Source organism: Myodes glareolus, chromosome 21 (assembly GCF_982192425.1).
Source record: "Myodes glareolus chromosome 21, mMyoGla1.1, whole genome shotgun sequence".
Taxonomy (NCBI): Eukaryota; Metazoa; Chordata; class Mammalia; order Rodentia; family Cricetidae; genus Myodes; species Myodes glareolus.
This window is the reverse complement of record NC_142046.1, coordinates 17,055,541-17,077,449: the sequence shown is the minus strand read 5'-3', so window position 1 is coordinate 17,077,449 and position 21,909 is coordinate 17,055,541. Positions and strand designations below refer to the sequence as shown.

Below are 21,909 nucleotides of genomic sequence, written 5' to 3'. Positions count from 1 at the left end.
TGCATCCTGTGTGGCGCCCAGTGTGCACCTGTGTGGGTTACTGCCTACCTGGGAGCAGAGGCAGGTGGCATGGATAGTGTGGGGGAGGGGCACCCCAGGGCCAAACCTGGCTGGGTGCTGGGTGTCCTGCATTCTGTCCTACTAATGCTGTCATTTTAGGGTTTAGTGTGCTCAATCTCAAGGTGCTGAATGCCCCGTACCTTAGTGGGGAATCCATGAGAGACTCTTGAGGTAGCTGTGTGCTATTGGGCACTGGTGTGGTTGACCCTGGCTAACTCCACTTGCACTAAGTATGGGGCAGTGCAGGCTGAGCTGAGTGCAGGAGGCACAGGGTCCCGGGAGTGCAGGACAAGAAACTAGGTGGACATAGTGGCACAGATGGAGGGGAGCTCCCAGAGCGAAACCTGCTGTGGCTCACTTACCGGGGCTTGGTGGCACCTTCAGATAAAGGGTCATATTTCACCCCTGTGCCTTGCTGGAGGGTGGGGTGGGGCTCCCTGGAGAACACAAGCAAGGATTCTGGGGCATACCCAGGCAGAAAGACAAAACCTTGGCAGAGCAGAGGCACAGAATGAGGGAGGGGGGAGGAGGAAAGTACTGGGTTTGGAGGTGAAGGCCAGTATGAGGTTATCAGAACAACCACCATCCTAGGGATGTGTACTTTGGCTACCAGGAAAACATTATCACTGCGACGGACACAAACCAAGTCTTAAGAGACTCCCTGTAAGGAGTGCAGCTGCCTTTTACACCTGGAGGACACAGCAGCTGGCCAGGCGTAGCCAGAGTCTTCCTTGGCCAGCAGCCCCTCCAGTCCAGGAGCCCAAGTCCCCAGCTCAGATCACAGCTCCGCATGTGTGTGCCGGAGCACGGGGGAACCTACAGATCCACATGCACCACTGCATTCATGTGTTGTGCCCAATCCAATGTGCAGGTCTCCATGGTGCACAGTAGGTGTGCACATGTGAGAGGTGGGACGGCAGGAAGCTGGGACACAGCGGAGGTGGGGTAGCAGGAAACACGCATGGTGGGTATCATGCCAGCTACTGATTCTGAGAACAGTGCTAAAGAAAGTGATTCTGTACTGGAGAGCATGGGTTGAGCAATGCAGGGTAGCTTAGGAGGAAAGCGGCAGGAGGGAGAAGTGGGGGACAGGGGCCTCTCTCTCTCTCTAGTTTTTAGAATACTTTTCGATTCACAGCAACACTGAGCAGAAAGAAGAATCCTCATGTCCACTTCCCTGACACCAGAGTAGCCTATCTCTACAGAGACAGACCCACAAGGACACACCTCTGTCACACAGTCCAGTAGTGCTGGCTGCTGCTGACACTGGATGTGGCATGCAGAATTCTTTACGGGGAGACCCTAGGGCCACAACTGGATGCTCACAGTTCACAACCTCTCCAAAGGCTGGCCTGAAAACATCAAGGTGAACTAACAGAGAGGACCACACAGAACACTAACCCCACTGACACAGACACACCAGGATTTAGGCATGCCATTTTAATGGCGGTTGGTTTTTTTTTTTTTTTTGAGGGGGGTGTGAGAGATAAAATGTTTCCTAAAAAGCAAAGCCCTCCAACATTGGTGCCACAGAAAGCAGAATGACAACCACAACTCAGGCCAGGCCTGCTGCTGCCACTCCCCGCTGTGTGACCAGAGCCTCAGTTTCTCTAAGGAAGCTCTCTGACAAGGAGTTCCTGGCATGGCAAGCGCAGGGTCTGCAGTTCCCTTTCCTGGCTACAGGTGCCTTGGGAGAGGTGCTTATACTTTGCTCTCAGGCAGGAGACATAAGCTTAAAGGGTGCAGTGGGTCTTAAAGGAGCCAGTGAGTGGCCTCACCTGGGAGAGTTCCTTCAGGCACTGGCCTGCAGAACTCACCCCAATTACAAAGAGCAGAGAGGCTTAAATGACCCCAAGCAGCCTTCCGATTTTACCATGTTACATTGTCTAATTTATCAACTGTTAAACGTATGTATTTCAATGATTTGTTATTTTAAACCATGTGTATATGTCTGTATGGAGTATGCGCACCTGAGTGCAGGTGCCCCCAGAGGCCAAAGGGCTGCTGGAAAGAACTGGAAATTGTATTAACTATGGTGATCAATGTCATCAATGTCACATTTTTTTTAAAAATATTTATTTATTTATGTATACAATAATCTGTCTGTGTGTATGCCTGAAGACCAGAGGGCACCAGACCTCATTACAGATGGTTGTGAGCCACCATGTGGTTGCTGGGAATTGAACTCAGGACCTTTGGAAGAGCAGGCAATTCTCTTAACCACTGAGCCATCTCTCCAGCCCCCTCAATGTCACATATTAACTAACAGGGTACACAGATATTTGGTCAAGGTAGGCACGATGTACACATCTTCGATCCCAGCATGAAGGAGGTAGAGGCAGAAGGATCTCCGTGAGTTCAATATTAGTCTACACAGTGAGTTCCAGGACAGCCAGAGCTACATAGAGAGAGCCTGTCTCAAAACAAACAAACCACCAAACCCTAAAACACTTGGTCAAGCGTTCTGATGTTTGAGGCTTTTTTCAGATGAAATGCTGTTTAAGTCAGTGGGTGCTGACATGACAGCTCAGCCTCTATATGGGTGGGCTTCATGCCCAGTCTACTGCAAGCCTGAGACTGGGGGGGGCGGGGGCAGCGTGCAGCCCTTTCACTGAATCTCCACCCTACACCATGCCCCAAGGCTGTGGACCTGTACCGTAACTGAAAGCCAGCTGCTTACAATAAATTCTAATGGTTCTGTGCCAAACAGCACTGTAGTTCTGTTAGAGACAAGTATGGTCTTTTCTCAACCACACCCAGCAAAAACACAAATAGAAAACAATACCGGGATGCAATATGCACCAAGACTCAGGAGCTGTGAAGTCAGAGGACTGGGAATCAGATGCATGAAACACAAGCACTTCTGAGGGCATTTTATATTTTCATACTGAAAACACTTTTATTTACATGGGAATTCAGGAGAAGAATCACCACCCTTTGCTAGGCGTGGCTAGTGCTCAGGAAGTCCTAGTTTGGCCAACCTAAGGCAAGACTGCTACTGCCCTGGGCTCTGTGTAGGTAAGGCCTTCAGAGGGCATGGGGTCCCTTACTCAGAACCTTCCTCAGATCTACAGTCAAGGTATTCTTGGGTGATGGGACCAGAACCTAGATAGACCTCCCCAAAGACCAGGTTGGGCAGCAGCTCGAAAGTGGGAATGCTCCTGGCTGAGGTGTCCTGGCAGCGTCTGTGAGAGAAGTCCTGTGGGGCCAGGCCAGGCTGGCCACTCTTTAGGGAAGAATTACTTCCTGCCTCCGGGCTGAGCTTTCTTTGAAGCAGCAGGGAGCAGGGTCATCAGAGGACAAGGGTCCAGTTGCTTCCCTGCAAGGCTGGGAAGTTCCCAGGGGTGTCCACTTGGGCCAAATGAAACAATGGGTCCTCAATCTTGTCAGGAGGGTGGGCTGGCTCAAGGCATCTGGCTTTGGAATTGCTGTGACTTGACTATGTGTGCCAGGCCGCACGGTTCAAGGGGCGGAGGCCGCACAGAGAAACAAGGCAATGGCCCATCTCTCACTCAGCAACCTTCAGGAAGTGGTGTTGCTGCCCAGGGGCTTGGGAGGCCATGCATGGGAGAACCTTCCAGGGAGGCCAGCTTGGCAGGGACATGACAGGCTCTGGTTTCACAAAAGGAAGCTGTGAGACAAGAGGGTGTTTCCAGGGAACTGAAGAGCTGGTCCATTTGGCGAAGTCAGGCTGAGCCTGGTCTGAGGTTGCCCAGTGTCCTCATCTCCCCACCCCGGATGGGGGCACAGGCCTATCCCAACTGTCCCATCACGGTACACCAGCATGTCCTGAATGAGTGAAGGAACAAATGAGGTGCTAGAGAGCCTCAGGCAAGAGAAAACATTCCCAGATCTAACCCCCCAAGCTGAGACACCCAGACACCTAGGAAAATTCATTAACAGGACAATTATGGCTAGGCCTGTCTTTTACCAACACTACCCCAGGCAGATGCTATCTAAACCAAGGGTAGTCTGGCTGTCTGTGATGGCAGACCAGGCTCCTCAGGTCATCTGTCATTATATTCACAAGACCTCTGTTAGGATGGGTGTCCCAAGCTTTACCACTTCTGGCTTCTACTGCTCTTGGCCTCGGGTCATCTACATGGCACTAGGGTTGTCTTCAAACACCCAGGGCAGAAGGCAGTACTGAGCAGTGGGTTACAATCAGAGCCAGGGCCTGCTTCTTAAGACACCAGCTTTCTTCAGAGGTGCCTTTGGGGCCACCCTCACTACCGTGACCTGGCTCTGGCTTCTTTGTGAGGATAGCTGCCAGTCTTACCTGGCTGCCTGGGGCCAGCGCTGTCACACATAATCCAGAATCTCTGTCTCCATCTCATTTTCACTCCCATCCGAGGGCTTGAAATCCTCCTCTTCCTCCTCTTCCTCCTCCTCCTCGCCCTCCTCTCCAGACTCGAACATCAGCTGCCCTTTCCCTCGATCTGCCTTACCTGTGTCGGAGAAGAGAGCTGCGAGAGAAAGAAAGAAGGCTGTCTCCCAGTGCAGGCTTCCTGGTGACCTGGAGCTCATTTACTAGGACAGTTACTATGGAAAGTACGAGGGCAGGACGCAAGAAGGCGGAGCTTCACAAGGCATGTTTCAATCCATTTTTTTTTTTTTTTTTTTTTTTTTGATTTTTGAGACAGGGTTTCTCTGTAGTTTTTGGTGCCTGTCCTGGAACTAGCTCTTGTCGACCAGGCTGGCCTCAAACTCACGGAGATCCGCCTGCCTCTGCCTCCCGAGTGCTGGGATTAAAGGCATGCGCCACCACCGCCCGGCTCTCAATCCATTTTCTGTAGTCATGAGCAGCCTGGGATCCTATGCACTTTGAAAAGGCACATACCAGTGTTCCCAGAAAAGGGGTTTAGCCCGTGTCCCAAACAGAGGCAGGAAGCCCTGCTCTACACAGACGCCCACTCTAGCCTGGAAGCAAGTCCTTTGCAAGAGGTTTTCACTGCTCTGCAGGTCCCCTTTGTAGACCCCTGCCCCAGTGGCTAGCTCTGGCTTTGGTTTGAAAAAGGAGCTAGGGATTTACAGTGCAGGCCATGGGCCACACAACCCCACGGGAGGAGATGGGCAGAACTGCCATTCCTGTACAGGAAGTATCATAGCTGAGTCCTAGCTCACATGCCTCCCTCCATTAAGGGTGACGGACAATATGAGGGTCTCTGGAGCTTCTGTCAGAAGGTAGGTCTGAGGCCTCCCGGCCCATGTGGTTCTTACCAGGCCTCTCAGAGCGGATGGTCTGCAGAATCATGAGTGACATGGTGTCCCTCAGGTGGTCTGTGGTCTTGGGAAGGCACCATCCATCTCTCTCCGTGCACACACTCTCTGTCCCATCATTGCGGTGAACAATTTTCTGCAATCTGCGGGCAGAGTCCAGGGGCAGGGTTCTATGGTGGGGAACTCAGACAGAGCCCCAGAGTGTGGCTCCATGTGTGCTGCCTTGTGGGACAGAGTTCCAGCACAGCTCTATGGGCAGGGGGTTTGTTGGAAAAGGATGTCCATGGGGAAGCTCTTACATGGGGTCTGTGTGACAAACTGTTGAGGGAAGTCTCAGAGGTGGTGTGTAATGAAGGTCTTGCAGGGATGTTTGCTCCCAGCTGGGTTCCTTACCATTTGCAGTCTCTGGACAGAAACTCCCACCCCTACCCACCCCAGCAACAAAAGAAAAAGCAAACAAAAACTAAAGAACTATGCAAAGCTGGGTGGGTGTATACCCAGGCCCACTTTCCTGTCGACAGTCAGGCTCTCCCTAGATTGCACATGCTGCCTGGTTCCTTTCCACGCTGTTGCCCCACTCTTGTGTTTTCTAAACTTGCTTGAGAACAAATGGGCAGGTGTCCAGGATCCATGTCAATCAGGGAGACTTTCAGGAAAACACTTCAGCAAGAGTCACTGCTATTAGCAAGCAGGGCTGTTCTCTACAGGGCACAGTGCAGCCATGATTGCTGGTCTCTGCCTTATAGCCCACATATGGCAGGACCAAGAGCAGCACCCAACTCCCAGTGGCCAAGTTTCCCTTAACACTCACTGCAGAAGAGCTGCAGAGAACACTGATCTAGCCCACAGCCCCAGGGAGCATCAGTGGCAAAGGACCCTCATACATACTCCTCCACATTCAAATCACACAGCTGGTAGAACATCTGTCGATAGGGTGGCAGAGCCCCTTCCCGGAAGATGTAGACCGAATCCTATGGACAGGAGGGAAGAGAATGGGGTGGTTATGTAGCACTCCAGGGTCTGAAAGTGCTAAGGACACCCATGCTGTGGCTTCCATGGGAGTCTAAGGACTTGGCTTGTCCCCAGGCCCAGGGGGCCAGCAGATGTGGAGAAAGGAGCCTCTCACTCTCCAGGAGGTTCTGGAGGGTGGAGGCAGTCAGGCCCTCCTTGGACCCCTGGAAGTCTGCCACCAGCCTGTACTGGGCTCCGCCTTCTGCGCCTTCAAAGGATCGGATCTGTCCCTCACCAGCTGTCTCTAATCAGTCACTCTGTATGCCGCCGCATGCTCCCTTGAGCGCTTTTTTGGGAGGAGGGCAGCATTTAATGAGTATCATTTTCTCTTCTTTCCACTCAGAATGCAGCCCTGAAGTCAAGGACAAGGCTCCAAGACTTTGGTGGCCAAGGCATGATGGCACTAGGGGACAGCTGCCTCGCTCGTGTCTCTGTGCTACATCTTCTGTCACAGCCACTCACGCAGGGCATCCAGGGTAGAGAATACAATAGCTTGGCCTCTCGCAGGACTGCAGAGGGCTCAGGAGAAGTGTGGGAGGAGCTAACCACCGTGGGGTGACACTGATGAAAATGGAAGCCCTGGAGGTCTGGGTCCATCCCATCGCACATGTCAACCCACAGCTGAGCCCCAGATGTTCTGGTCTGGCCTGTGCTCATGTCTATGCCCAAGTCCTGTCATCTCAGCAGTAGTTACAGGCCTCAGGGGAGCCAGGCTCCCCAGGGGCAGCCGCACATCTGCTGGTGTCAAATTTCCTTCTCAGGACCTGTCACCACCTCTCTGCACAGATGGCCCTAGTTCCCCATGGCTGTGGGGTAGATGGCACTCCAAATTCTCATTTTGTTTCCAGAGGGGTCTGAGGTGGAAGTAATGAGAAGGCACTCAGTAGGCAGAGAGTTCAGTCAGTCATAGATCCTTCCCAGAATCACAAACGCCCAGCCCTGCAAAGACACTCTATCCCCACACTGGAGCCCGAGGACACTCACCTTGAGCTTGTACTTATTGTAGGTCAATTTCAGTGGGCCGTCTGTTCCTGATGGGCCCAGGCCCTGCTTTAGGTCACGTATGTTAACAAGCTGGTTGGCTACATGGGAGCAAGGCAGTGCTTTGGAATAGAGGAAGTGAGGACAACCCAGTCTGACCCTTTGCACCTGTCTGTAAGGAATAGCCAGCAGACCTCCCATCTTGTTGCCCACCTCCCTTGGCTATGTTCTGATGCAGGCAATCCAGCCACTTACATGTCTTCTTGACAGTGATGGGGAGGCTATAGTTGTATGTGCTGCGCTTCGCTTTGACAGGCATATCCCTGGAACCATAACCTACACGCAAGGGCCATGTGTCAGACAGAAGTAGGTGCCAAACCCATCTGGGCAACAGTCAGGGGTTCACCTTAAGGTGGTCAACTCCGTCTGCCACCTACAGGAGGAACGGATGCCAGCACATCTAGCAGCTCTCACACGCTGATGCCCTTAAGTGGTTTCCTGGCATCCTGGGCTTAAAATTTTTAAGAAGGACCTGAGTCATAGGTTTTTGCTTATAAGCTAGAAAACCACAGCATAGTCAGCAAAGATCTTCTATTTCCAAGATCCTTTATATTGTTCCATAGATTCTCAGGGGTGGGAGAGCCTTGGGAGGTACAGAAATGTTTCTGGTCTCTCCATAGAAATACTTTTTTTTTTTTTTTTTTTTGAGATAGGCTCTCACTATATAGCTTGGATTCCCCTGGAATTCACTATATAAACTATGATGGTCTTGAACTCACAGAGATGCACCTGTTTCTGCCTTGTGAATGTTGGGATTAAGGGTGTGTGCTAATATTTCTGCTGGGAATAGGCTCTTAAAGGTGTGGGTACTATTTTTAGTATAGATTATAATTTTATAAGCATACACACGCACACATTTAATTTTAAAATTATGTGTGTATGTGTGTCAGTATGCGCATGTAAGTGCAGATGCCTATGGAGCCCAGACGTAGCATACAAATTTTCTGGAACTAGAGATGCAGCCAGTTGTGAGTTGTCTGACATGGTAATGGGAATTAACCATTGGGTAACCATGGGTACGCTAGGGTGGGTTTGTGACAGAGACAGGACTGCTCAGGCTTGCTGGCTTCCAGTCAGCTCAGAAAACCTGAATCCCAGGTTCATGAAGAGATTCTGCCTCAAAGAACTGGTGGAAAGTGACACAGGTCATCTGACCCTTTTTTATGGCCTCCACATGTGTGCACAGGAGTGCTCACGTGCACACACATGCCACATGTGCTTATACTAACACACACAGATACATACACATAAATCTTTTTTTTTTAAAGGAGTCTGATTGAAATGGAGGATACAAAGAGACAAAGACAGAAAATAAACTTATTTTTACCGTATTTCATTCCACAGCGGATTCGAAAGTCAAGCACTTGATAAATTTTGGCATCTGGGTGTTTTCGAGGGTCATAGCCAAAACGAATCCACAAGCTTCTCCATGGACCTGTTATCTAAAGACCAAAAAGTACTGCATATGAGGTAGGGCCAAGAGTCCTTAGTACCTGGGTGGAGGCCAAGCCCTGCAGTGAGGCAGCAGGACCCCCAGCTCTGAGAGCATGGCTTTAGATCCCACCCTTCGACAAGATTCTATGAGGATGAAGTGAGATCAGGAGTTTCTACTACTGCTCCTGGTGTCCACAATGCCCTAGTGCACGGATTCCTGTCCTTGAACGGCACTGCAGTTAGAAGTCATGTTCAGGGAGAGAGGAGCTCTCCAGGCTGGAGTCCACAGTGCCCCTGCCCATCACCAATCTCTGAGGTCATGTTTTATGCTGGCTCCCCTTGGCAGGTAAGCAGGACCCCCTTTCTTTCGAATGCTTAGGAACCTTTGTACCACCATGCCTATCTCCATCCTCTCCTGGGAGGAATCAAGAGTGGACTTCTTCCACTAAGCCCTACTCAGTATGAGCAGCTGAGCTGAGAGATGTTGTCACTCGGGGGCCTGGGCTCTGGGCTGCAGAACCAAACAAGGCAGTCAACTCTCAGAGCCCTGCCTTTCCTCGGAGATAAAAAGGGGCTCTTACTGTCACCTCCAGAAAGAATATGTGAAATGTAGGCTGACCCAGTGCTAAGCCCTTAGATGCTTAGCACAGGATGCTTACCTATGACTTAGGAAATGCTCCTTCATCTAAAGTCATCCACATATAGCCAGAAACATTATTAGAAGGCTGTGGTAGACCAGGGAGTTTTGAAATCTTTCTAGCTGTTTCTTTTTTGTATGTATGTCACTGTGTGCACGTGTATGTACACCAAATACCTCTGTGTGTGTGTGTGTGTGTGTGTATACACAAAATACCAGAGGGTGTTGCTGGTTGCTATTTATCACTCTTCACCTTATTTTCTAAGATATACTTCCCCAGGATCTGCCTAATTACACCTGCTCAGCACTGGGGTAACAGGCACATGCCACCATGCCCAGCTTTCATGTGGGTGCTGGGGATCCTCCAGCCTGTGCAGCGAGCACTTTACCTACTGAGCCATCTCCCCAGCTCTCTATCTAGTTTAAACAAGTTGTCTCAGGGTAACAGGTGGCAGGGATGCTAGAAGGTATGTCTACCTTTTGTTGCTATGGCTCTAGTATGTCACATGAGGGATCAAGAACCACAATGGTGGGAACCAAGGTGAGTGTGAGACTAGCTGCCACTTACCATGTAATAAGCCATGTAGGGAAGTAAGATCTTGAGCTTGTCAGGGTGGACACTGACGTTAGACTTGACAGCATTTCGTGACCAGATTGGACGAACGTCAAAGAGCTAGGGAAAGTCATAGACAGAGTCTGAGATGAACACTAACAGCTACTGGCCTTTTCACATCCTGTCCTGTGTGTCTGGGCCCCAGTGGTAGAAGGCAGGGACTCAACAAGACTCTGAAACCTGCCACACCTACCTCATAAACCCCTTCCTCCCTACTCCTAATTCTTTAAAGGCCTAGATTATACAACCTGCACATGAAAGTGGGGTCCTGAAGTGACCACACAGTTCCTGTCCTTGCATGGTTCACAGTGCGCCGGAGCAACAAGACTGAGCAAGCTCATGCTAAAACCCGAGAGCCCTGATCTTTGCTAACCTGGAATGCAAATGCTAGAGCTGGGACTTCAAGAAGGTGAAGGGGATGGCCTGGTCCTGAGGAGGGCTGTGCAAGGCCACTGTGACCAGAGAATGGAGGGCCAGGGCAGAGATGAGCTACAGAAAAAGGCTCAAGTGACTATTGAGATTCAGTTAAGAGTTGTGCTTCTGAGGGACCCTGTCCTTGAACAGGGTCTGACTTCAGCTTTGACAAGGAAAGCCTCACTGAGACCCTGCTGTTTAGGCCTATGGACCCAGCAGAAACCCAGTCATATAGCCCAAAGGGACTACAGTGCCCTGTGACGTGTCCCCAGCTCAATCCAGGATGAAGGTGCCAGTCTGGCACATGACCATATGCCATGGGCTTGTTACAAGCAATAGCTCTGCACGGGCTGCTAGACCCCAGCTCCACAGTCGGATCACACGCAGCAGTGACCTGTCTCTGGCACCCCAGCTGGGCTTTGACCCAGCAGTGTCTCCCAGTCCTCTTTCGACTTTCTGAGATAATCTAGGTTGCCAAGGCTAGCCCTGACTCACTCTGCTGACCAGCTGGCCTGCTCCTTGCACTACTTCTGCTCCGGGGGTTATAGGTCTGTGCTACCAATCAGTCTAGAGAAAGCCTCGCCATCCTGAACGCTGGAGTAGGAGTGGCCCAGCAGGCGGAGTGGGGCTGAGACTCACCTGCCTCAGCTCTTCCTCCACTTTCTGATCTATGGGGTTGGTGCAGGCCTTCTTCCACGTCTGTACTGCAGCCTCCAAGGGCTGTAGAGGTACCTCAGGGTCCTCAAAGTTGACAAAGATGGCGTTATGGGGGCGTCGGGCTCTACTCAATCCAATCAGGTTCTCGCCTGAGATGGAGGGATTGTGATAGCCTTCCCTGTAGACAGAGAGAGAAGCTTAGATTACCATCCCAGCCACAGACCCAGCCAGGCAGGCAGGGAATCCAGCAGGCACGCCTCACCACAGACCACACCCGTGTGCCTTTTTCTGGATCCGTGGAGAGAGGACCCTAGCACTGCCTGTTGGAGAAGCCCATGCTGGCAGGCTGCCATCAAGGGAGAGAAGGAGCTGTAACTGTCTGCAGTGGCTCAGGGAAACTCCGGGGCCAATGGTTCTGAAGGAGGGCAAGGCCCCAAAGTCCCAGAGACAGGGGTATGGGAAAGGGCACCATCACAAGGCTGGTGGCCTCTCACCTGCAAATACATGGAGCCACACACAGCAAAATCCAGCCAGTGCAAAGCTGGGCACAATCCAAATGCCCATCAGCCACATATGTGGACAGTGACGTGAACTCTGCCCATTTACATGACTCACTCAACTCTCAAAATGATTCTCCAAGGAAGGAGTTTCTGAGGAAGTAACTGAGGCCACCAAGATTAGAAAATGTGCCCAAACAGCATCTCTACAGGAGCTGGGCCTCAGCCCCAAGACGCCTGGCAACTGTCCTTCTCCCTAGCACAGCATGACTTAGTTCAGAAGCATTTGGACAGCACAGATAAATGACAAGGATGCAGGCAGATGGCATTACCAAAGCCCAGAGGTTAAGCCAGGGTTCTACCTGTCCTGTCCATATCCATAGCGTCTAAAAACAGGAGAGACCCATGTGAACTTTACCCTGTGGAGTGGTGTGTCCTGCCCTCTCTGCCCAGGAACAAACAGACCACTTTGTGTATGTGCATGAGAGGGGTGAGAAGTGTGTGAGATGTGCTTCTCATACACAGGGGTACCTAAATCTCCACACCTTCCTCAGTTCGCTATGAACCTTTAAAACAAACTCCGTACATGTATCAGCACAGAACATGCCTGGGTGGGTGGCTCCTGAAGCGCTCGCAGCAATTCCCTTACTCTTTGAGGGTAGACACCACTAACAGCAGACACAGAGACATCAGCATCAGGAACCCTATGGATGCATCCTCAGCCACACGTCGGCCTCTGCTTCCCCCACACTAGCCCCACCCCCACAGCTCTTCAAAGTGCATTTTACTGGATATCACAAGCCCATTTGCAGTTATCACCTTTTAAAATATATTGATTTTATTTACTCGTATGTGTCTGTATGTTTATGCAATATGTGTGAGGGACAGAAGTTGTGAGCCACTTAATGTGGGTTCTGTGAACTAAACTCTGGTCCTCTGGAAGAGCAACAAGTGCTTCTAACAACTGAGTTACCTCTGCTACCCCTTTACCTTTAAAAAAAAAATCTCTGGCTATGTAACCCAGGCTGGTCTAGAATGCCTAGGTTCAAGCAATCCTCCTCAACCTCATGCAGTTTGCACTTTACCCTACTTTTCTTCATGAGTACATTTCACCTGCAAACTTAAAACAAACAAACAGTTTTCACATTAACAAACAAAATATGAAACACGGGGTAAAGTCTGTCGGTTTTCTTTTTTTCAAACATACCTCTCAGGAACCATCCTAGGTAAGTACAACACTATCCTGCTTTAAAGCCCTTCTCCCTGAGCCCCCAGCACCCTCAAGAAAGAAAGTAGTGGCTGCTTTTCGCTTTAGAGGAGCATGGAGGGGAGGCACGGCTGCTTCTGCTGCCCGTCCACTGCCTCCGGCTAGCTCTATTGACCACTGTGATTCTAAGTCTGTGGAGAACTGCTGGGAGAAGCAGAAGGGGTTCAACACCTTGCCAGCCTCCCTCTGCAATCCCAGGCTGTAGGACACTCAACCCCGTGAGGTGGACAGCCAGGCCCCCTTTCCCCAGGGAGGCCAGCCATGCACAAAGATCAACAGTGCCTGGGAAGAAAGGCAGGTTCTTTCCATGTGCAGGGGACCTGCTTGATCACATGAGGAAGAAAAAGGGTCACGCCTAAAGGTCCCAAGTCTTCTGGCCCTCACTCATGACTACTCCAGAGGCTTGGACCAGTTGCTGCCAGCCTGTGTGTGCAGAGTGTAGCACAGGTGTTCCACTGCTGTGGCACGCTCTTCCTGCTAGGGTGTAAATTGCTTTGTGAGGAGATGAAAACACTCAGAAATATGCAACTCTGAAAAAGCAATGAGGCAGCCACCCATAACAGCACACACCATTAGGCCCAGAACTGGGGAGGCAGAAGCAGGCGGATTTCTGAATTTGAGGCCAGCCTGGTCTACAGAGCAAGTTTCAGAACAGTCAAGGTTACACAGAGAAACCCAATCTTGAAAAAGCAAACAATGCCACCACCACCACCACCTCCCCCGCAAAAAAAGAAAAAACAAAGCAAGGTAGCTCAGTGGATAAAGGCATTTGCTGTCAAGCCTGATGACCTGAGTTCAAACCCCAGGACACACAGTGGAAAGACAGAACTGACTCCTACAGGTTGTCCTCTGATTATTCATTCATTTTTATTTACTCATATTCATTTATTTATTCATTTGAAACAAACTTTTTTGTCCAAGTTGGCCCCAAGATTTTGGGCTTTTGTGGGTGTAATGCGGTAGCTTCCTGGGTAACTGGAGTATGGGTATACACTATTCCACCTCAATTCACAGAAGTTTGTTTTTTATCCGAGAAAAGATTTCTCTGTGTAACAGCCCTGGCTGTTCTGGAACTCACTCTGTAGACCAGGCTGGCCTTGAACTCATAGAGATCCAACTGCCTCTATCTCCTGAGTTCTGGGATTAAAGGTGTATGCCACCACCACCCAGCTACAGTAGTTTTTTTAAAGCAGAGAACAATACTCTTTTTGTGATGAGACCTAAACCTGCTGCCACAGCAAAGAGGTCTTAACCCTAATCCTGGCTTTAGACGCTACTTCTGCCTGGGCCTCAGCTTTGGTCTGGAATGTTCTCTCTGAACCCTCTCTTGCGCTGCTGGGCCTCAGCTTTGGTCTGGAATGTTCTCTCTGAACCCTCTCTTGCGCTGCTGGGCCTCAGCTTTGGTCTGGAATGTTCTCTCTGAACCCTCTCTTGCGCTGCTGGGCCTCAGCTTTGGTCTGGAATGTTCTCTCTGAACCCTCTCTTGCGCTGCTGTGCTATCACTCGTTTGTGCTGCCAGCTCCTCAATGGCTTCTCGAGCCTCTCAGTCCACCCACACAGTGTCTTTAACGCACCCCTCCATTTGATCACACTCTGTCCTGCCTCACAGCCTCCAGCCCCGAGCAGAGCCTCTCTGTCACATGGTCTGCTGACACCAAGCTCCAAGCTCAGGTCACTGTAGGACTCCCTCAGGAGTTAGCAAGTGTTTCTGTCCTACCCCGTTCCAAAATGGTCGTCCTGGGCACACCTTCTGGAAGGTCCCAGGCTCCTGCTCTCCCTCACACTATCATTTGTTTTCTGCTACAGTATCTGTTCCAGCACCTGCCCTTTTCACAGGGCACAGAACCCACCATGGGCCACGTCAACATTCAGAGCTCAGCTTTCTGAAGGCTGCAGCCAGCCAGCCAGTGTCTCCTTCAGGAACACCAGAGACCAACCAGAGGCCAGCTTTCACACTGTTTTCATCCTCTGGCTTGTCTGGCATATTGGCCTTGCTTCCCAAAGCTTCTCTCACTGGGTCCCAGCTATTGGCAGCCCTTTGCTCAGGTCAGCTCCAAAGTTATAGAAGAGAACAAAGGCAGCCAAACCACTGCTTCTGGAAAGAATACAACAAAATGAGAAATGCTGTCTTTGTGTGTGTATAATTTTAAAAAGGTACTGGGTATGGTGACTCAAGTCCATGATACCAGCACTTGGGAGGCTAAGGCCAGAGACGTTGCCAGCCTGGATGATGCAATAAGCTCTGGAGCAGCCTGGGCTACAGAGACAGACCTTGTCTCTAGAGATCACAAGCGTAAATGTAAGAACAGTGTGAGATTAAGGACCAAGAAAGGCCCAGCAATTGGCAAGGCCAGGTTCAGAGCTTCCCATGTGACCTGGAGCCCCCAAGTCTCATCTACCTCCTTTGTAAAATCAGGACAACAGAGAACTGGCAAATTGCTGGGAGGCTGAGACCAAATGCATTTCCCCACAGCTGGTAATAGTTAATAATCTCAGACTGGGCATGTTCAAATTAATTTCTTCCACATTAGTCAGTCCTGGCTCTTATACAAAGGGACTCTTCCTTGTGTCAATGTGCAGCTGCCTCCAGAGAAAACCAACATTTCACAATGCCTAGGACCAGCCTCTCCAACAGTCGCTAGGTCCCCATTCTGCCCAGACTGTGGTAAACTAAAGGACACACCCCACTTGAGGTGCATGTGGTCTTATTTGGGATTTTCAGAACCCTTGGCACAAGAGATGCCCGCCACTGATTCTCAGACTCACAGCACCCACTCTCAGAACACAGCCTCACACTCAGTAAGCGAAATTCAGGGAGGGTCATAGCTTGAAGGGGGCACCAGCAAACAGGTAAGGGCCGGACAGTCTTAGCAGCAACCTCCAGTCAAGAAGGCAGACAGGGAGGTGGAAGTGGGACAAAAGGGCTGAGGTTCTGCAGGGAGAGGGCAGAAGGCTGAGTAACAGAGCTAGCTATGAATCTTCTGACAGGAACCAGGAGGTCATGGGTATACAGAGGAGACAGAACAGGGCTGGGTCGGAGTGGGATGTTCACAGAAGGCACTTCACAGGTAATGTCATTACTGATGACTGCAAGGTCCAAAGAAACCATTTGTTATTCAGGAGCCCTTAAGTCCTATCTGCTTAAGTCACTGTCTGCTGGGAACAATGCCAGCCTGCGACCACCATACCATTGCTTAGGACATTTGCCTTCTGAATTTAATCCTGCTGCCTCAGCCCCAGGCCCTCTGCTGCACTGGAGTGGGGTGAGGGGTGGGGGCTGCCTACCGGTGCTGTGTCTCAGGGCGATAGAAATAGTCCACTGGGGTGTCGAGCCGGGAGAAGATGGGTGGGGGAATGTAAAGGGGCAGCTCCTGGTGGAAGAACTCCTCCTTCTCAGGTTTGCGCATGAGCACTCTGTCATACATGGACACATGCTTGCCACCCGCTTCCGTGTGCACTGCCAAGTACTGAAAGTCAGACATTCCTGGAAAGACAAAAGAACAGATGGCAGACTCACTCCGGCTCTGGCACCGCTGTGCGGACGCTCGAATCCTTTCAGAAAGGGGCTGGACGAGCTGTGCAGCACCCTTCTGATGGGTGCACAGATTAGTACAGTAAGAATGGCTTAAGGGGAGGATGGCAGGTAAAGCCAGGGAGCCAATCCATAAAACAGTATGCCCCTGCTTACAATGCAGTATTTCCACCAAGCTCCAGGAGCTGCTGATCCAGGGCTCCACAGAGCAACAGTGTGCTGGCCCAGTTAGAGATACACCTGTGATCTATCAGGAGTCACCTTTCTCCTGGAAGGACAATCCTCATGGCGAACAAGCACTACCAGGAGCCTGCATCCATGCCCAGCCCCGGGGACTCTAGGACTAGGTTCTACTCTTCTTTCCCTTTGTTTTATGTTTGAGACACAATCTTACTGGAATCCAGGTTGGCCTCAAACTCCTCCCCTCTCCTTTTTTCTCTTTGGATTTCCCCTTTCTCTTCTTTACCATTTAGTGGGCAGCAGCTGTAAACAGCTGTGTCTAAGGTGTGCTGATCGTGCGCCAAGCATCTCCCACATGACTCTTTAACAGACACCATCGCTGGCAATCTTGTCCAGGGCCCAGAGCACAGACAAGAGGCTGAAGCAAAGGGAAGCTAAGGCACCTGCCTAAAGAAACTGGTGAGTGGGAGACAGTGGAATGCAGGTGATGAATAAGAACAAATATAATGCTACACATGTAGGAATACGTCACAGCGAAACCCACTAGTTTATATGCTCACTTAAAAACTGGACAACAAACTGTTAGGGCTCATCAGGCATAATTCCAAAGTGAATGCTCTTTGGCTCTGTTTTTCCTGCCTTCCTGCTTCCTCCTTACAGTTCCCTGGAAGGAGCAATTCTGAATGAGGATCCTACACTAGGCGTCCAGTTCAAAGAAGCATGAGGTGCCAAGGGACCCACATCAGCCAGGGAAATTTCAGAGGATAAAACTAGCAGCAGTCAAAACTTGACAGGGGAGCCAGGCAGGATCACAGTCCTATAATCTGGGGGCTAGCACAGAGGTTCAGTGGGCTTAGAGTTTAAGGCCAGCTTGGGAGAAGGCTCTAAAACATTGGTGTCACAGACTGAAGATCTGATCACTAATCTGACCTGGCCCCACACAATGGTTTATCTTAAAAATGGAAAGATTCTCACAGAACTCAGTAGAGTCCTACCTCCTCTTAAGGGTATAAAAGGTTGAAGAGATAGTTCAGGGGTTAAGAGCACTTCCTAGTTTCCCAAGGAACCAGGTCTAGTTCCCACATCAATGACTCACAACTGCCTGTAATTCCAGTTCTGGGGTATTTAACACTGTCTTTAGACATCTACAGGCACTTAAACATATGTGCCATATATACACATAAAAAATAGAAAATAAACACTTAAAAAGAGCCAGAAAGCCAGGTGTGGTGGTGTACGCCTTTAATCCCAGCACTCAGGAGGTAGACGCAGGAAGATCTCTGTGAGTCCCAGGCCAGTCTGACCTACACAGAGAGCTCCAGGACACCCAGGTCTATGCAGAGAGACCCTGTGTGCTGGTTAGTTTCATGTCAACTTAATACAAGTTACAGTCATCTGAGAGGAGGGAGCTTCAATTGAGAAAATGCCTCCATAAGATCGGGCTGTACAGATAAGCCCAAGTGGCATTTTCTTAGTTAGTGATTGATGTGGGAGGACCCAGTCCATTGTGGGCTAGTGGTCCTGGATTCTATAAGAGAGCAGGCTGAGCAAGCCATGAGGAGCAAGCCAATAAGCAGCATCACTCCCTGGCCTCTGTATCAGCTCCTGCCTCTAGGTTCCTGCCCTGCTTAAGTTCCTTGCCTCACTGCTCTGGATGGAACTGTGAGTGAAATAAACCCTTTTCTCCCCAAGTTGCTTTTAGTGATAGTGTTTCATCATAGCAGTAGTAACCCTAACTAGGACACTCTGTCTGAGAGAGAGAGAGAGAGAGAGAGAGAGAGAGAGAGAGAGAGAGAGAGAGATGAATAAAGTGTTGGAAGGCAGTATACCCACAATCCGTAAAGGGCTGTTAACTGGAAAAAGGAAAGGATGTCTCCACAATGGGCAACGGTTCTCCCTCAGGCATGGGCATACCCTACCCCACTTTCCATGTGGCTCCATATCAGGCCCTGAAATCACCCGATAGCAGTACAGATGTCACAGTTACCCTGGAATTTATAAATTGTGGAGATGATGCCAAGGATTTCCAAGTCAAACGTGACCTGGGGTTGGGTCTCGGTCCCTGGGGCAGCTCTCCGCCGTCTGGTCCTTTTCCTGATCCGGAGCAGCATGCTGCTGGTACTGAAACGGTTAGCGCACACAGGGTGGCAGTATGGGTCCTTGGGCCGGAAGTAGAGCTCAAGCCTCTTGGAAGGGTCAGTGTAGATCTGCAGCAATGCCAAGGGAGACATGGGGAGTGGTAAGCAGCTCAGTACCCAGCAGAGAACTGTGCCTCTTCCCACAAAGTCCAGCTGACCACCCAGTGACCACCCAGGAAGGGCCAGGTGGCCCTTCTACTTCTAGCTCTTCCTTCCCATAGAACTCATTTTTTTAAAAAATATTTATTTATTATGTATACAATATTCTGTCTGTGTGTATGTCTGCAGGCCAGAAGAGGGCACCAAACCTCATTACAGATGGTTGTGAGCCACCATGTGGTTGCCGGGAATTGAACTCAGGACCTTTGGAAGAGCAGGCAATGCTCTTAACCACTGAGCCATCCATCTCTCCAGACCCCATAGAACTCATTTTTAAACCCACATTTCCCAGTGTGTAGATAGTACAGAAAAGGAAGTCAAATAGCCTCCTTCTAATAGGTTATAAAGTGAGATAATTAAGGTATCATCTATCAAGTGCAAGGCACAAAAGGACTCTCATAGCTCATCATAGACAGCCTTACCACCATGTTTACTTCTGAGTTGACAGAAGCTTTCATAACTGACTGGGGAGGGCTACCCATGCCAAAAACTACTAGCCTGCTCCAGGATTCAATCAGCAGTCAGTCTCACAAACAGGTGCTTCTAGATCCACAGAGGGCTACAACAGGGTAATGATCATTCTGACAATCACTGCACATTACTTATAGTCCTCATGGCCCCAGTTCTATCTTCTTATAAAAACAAAACAAGCAAGCAAAATACAACAACAAAAAAATCCTAAGAATAGTGTCCACTTCATGATACTGTTACACGGATTAAACTGAAATAGTGGAGCCTAACTCACGGTAAGCACTCAGCCCCTGCCACCTACATGTGAACAAATGTTTGCCCCACATTTGGTAAGAGGCACACAAGTGTCAGCTCTGCGTGTTTGCACCAAGAATGTGCAATGGCTTGAGGTCACCCACAAGTTCAACTCTTAACTCCCAGTACTCAGGACAGGGCGCCTTCAGGAAGTGCTCAGGTGCAACCTAGGGAAAAGATGGAAGTTAAAAGCCCGGGTGCTGGAGGGATGACTTAGAGGCTAAGAGCATCTGTTGCTGTTCCAGAGGATCCGAGTTTGGTTCCCAGCACCCAGTGTGCAGCGCACAACCACCTGTAACCAAAGCTCTAAGGGGCCCAACACCGTCTTCTGGCTTTCAGAGTCACCTGCAAACACAACTGAAAATAAGGTTTAACTTTTTTTCTTAAAGAAGAAAAGCAGCCTCATTCCTCAGGCATCCCCCCCTCATAAAGCACACAGCACTGACCTAACAGAGTAGGGATGACCCTAGACATGGTCTAGCACATCGGAGTACTCCAGAAACCCAACCCAGCAATAGAGGATGATCCCTTGCAGCTATCCCTGGGGTAAGGGAGAATAAGAATTCTGTGAAGGTCATAATGTGAATAATGGAAACTCTACTAACACAACCAGCTCTTTCCAACTCTAGCTGGGCATGAATTCAAGTCCCTGTTGTAACTGTAGCGATTGTCCGGCCTAACCTTTACCCGTCCCCTGGAAATAGAAACAGCAGTATCTGGTTCACTAGATTGTCGTCATCGTCAGGATTCAATCACATTTTTAAAAATTTTTCTAAAATTGGGAATTATACAGATATTAGTACACAGGTGAACAAGAGAAGTTCCCTGATCTGCATTTACAGCCTCGGGACCACGTAATAAATAAACAGGTAATAAATGCATCAAAATGTAACAATGGAAGGGGCCAGATATTAACTGACTGTCTAAGGTGTTCAGGGAGTACATTTCTAAAGAAATATCCCAAGATCTGGCACACAAAGCATTACTCTAGTCCCCAACTTGCTGTGTGCCCTTAAACAAACTGTGTCTGTTCACTTGTGAAGTGCAGGTGTTGTCAATTCCTATTCTAGGGGTTCCAAGGACTGCGGCGCGTAAATAAAGCTAGTTCAAAGGCCCTAAAGCCTGCCTACACTCTCTGTTGCCAAGGAAACCGCTCTCCCGCCGAGTAATCCCGCCCATTCGGTAGACTTGGTTCTTTTCCCGCGGTCCTGCAGTTTCCCAGCTCCTTACTCGAGAGACGCCTTCCTCGCCGCCCAGAGTCTGTAGCATCTTGACCTCGTTACGCACCACGCCTGGGTACTCCACGCACACCAGTCGCCGTTCCCGCCGTAGGTCCACTGGGATAGCGGCCTTTGATTCCGCGTCTGGCTCCACCGCCGCCATACCTGCCAGTCCGGTCCCGGGCCGCCGTGGTCCTCTCCTCAAATGTTTCCTCGAGGCCTCATCTCAATGGTTCCGCGAAGAAATGGTTCCGGTTTTCCTTTCCGTTCACGTCTCCCTAAATCACTGAAACTCGATGGCCTTCCGGAACCAGCACACCACAGCGTCTGTTTATTTTGCGGTACTACAACGGGAAATTTTTTGTTTAAAAAGAAAAGGGGCGGACTGAGGGGCGAGACGAGGGCGTATCCCACCAGCTATCCCAACCAGCCGAAGCCAGGACTCGGCCGGGTCCTTCCGGATATCTCGTCCAGTGAGAACTTAAAGGCGTGCTTAAGGCATCTTCTGGCCTGCCTCCCATCAGTGAGCCCCTTTTAGGCTGTCAAACAAAACAGTTCACTGAGTCCTTTTAGCCTTGCTCCTGTGTAGATGAGTTTAGGGCTGATCACTTGAGATTGGATATTATGGGGTCATTCTCAGTAGCCACTGATTGCCTGTAGCTCTTTATCTAGGGGTGGGGCTTTGTGAGTGAGATTTTCCCCTCCACTTTGATACCAACAACATGGTGTTGTTTAGGAAATTGTATTATTGAGATTTCGTGGGTACAGCTTTCCTGTCCTAGATACAGTGTGTAAGTGTGCAGAAGGGAGATCTCTCTCTCTCTCTCTCTCTCTCTCTCTCTCTCTCTCTCTCTCTCCCTCTCTCCCTCTCTTCCTCCCTCTCCCATTTCCGTTCCTCTCCCCCCCCCCGCCCCCAGACATAGAGATATGTAGGCTTAGCTGACCTGTAACTCGCAATGTAGACCAGGCTGCCCAATGAACTCAGAGATCTACCTGCCGCTGCCTCCTGAGTGCTAGAATTAAAGGCATGCGCCACCATGCCCCAGCGCAGGACCAGATTTCTG

General features: G+C 50.2%; 1 protein-coding gene across 1 annotated transcript; it reads right to left on the bottom strand.

Moving 5' to 3' along the window:
• Nucleotides 1–2,932: 2,932 nt before the first annotated feature.
• Gtf3c5 (general transcription factor IIIC subunit 5) lies at nt 2,933–21,199 on the bottom strand. Its single transcript, XM_048431868.3, has 12 exons — nt 20,856–21,199; nt 18,551–18,770; nt 16,137–16,335; nt 11,070–11,265; nt 9,972–10,076; nt 8,660–8,774; nt 7,528–7,608; nt 7,276–7,373; nt 6,169–6,251; nt 5,281–5,423; nt 4,340–4,526; nt 2,933–3,849 (listed from the first exon to the last, which is right to left on the bottom strand). Exons 1-11 carry the CDS (start codon nt 21,006–21,008, stop codon nt 4,363–4,365), a joined length of 1,557 nt encoding a protein of 518 aa, XP_048287825.1. The 5' UTR covers nt 21,009–21,199; the 3' UTR covers nt 2,933–3,849; nt 4,340–4,362.
• Between the last annotated feature and the right edge of the window lie 710 nt (nt 21,200–21,909).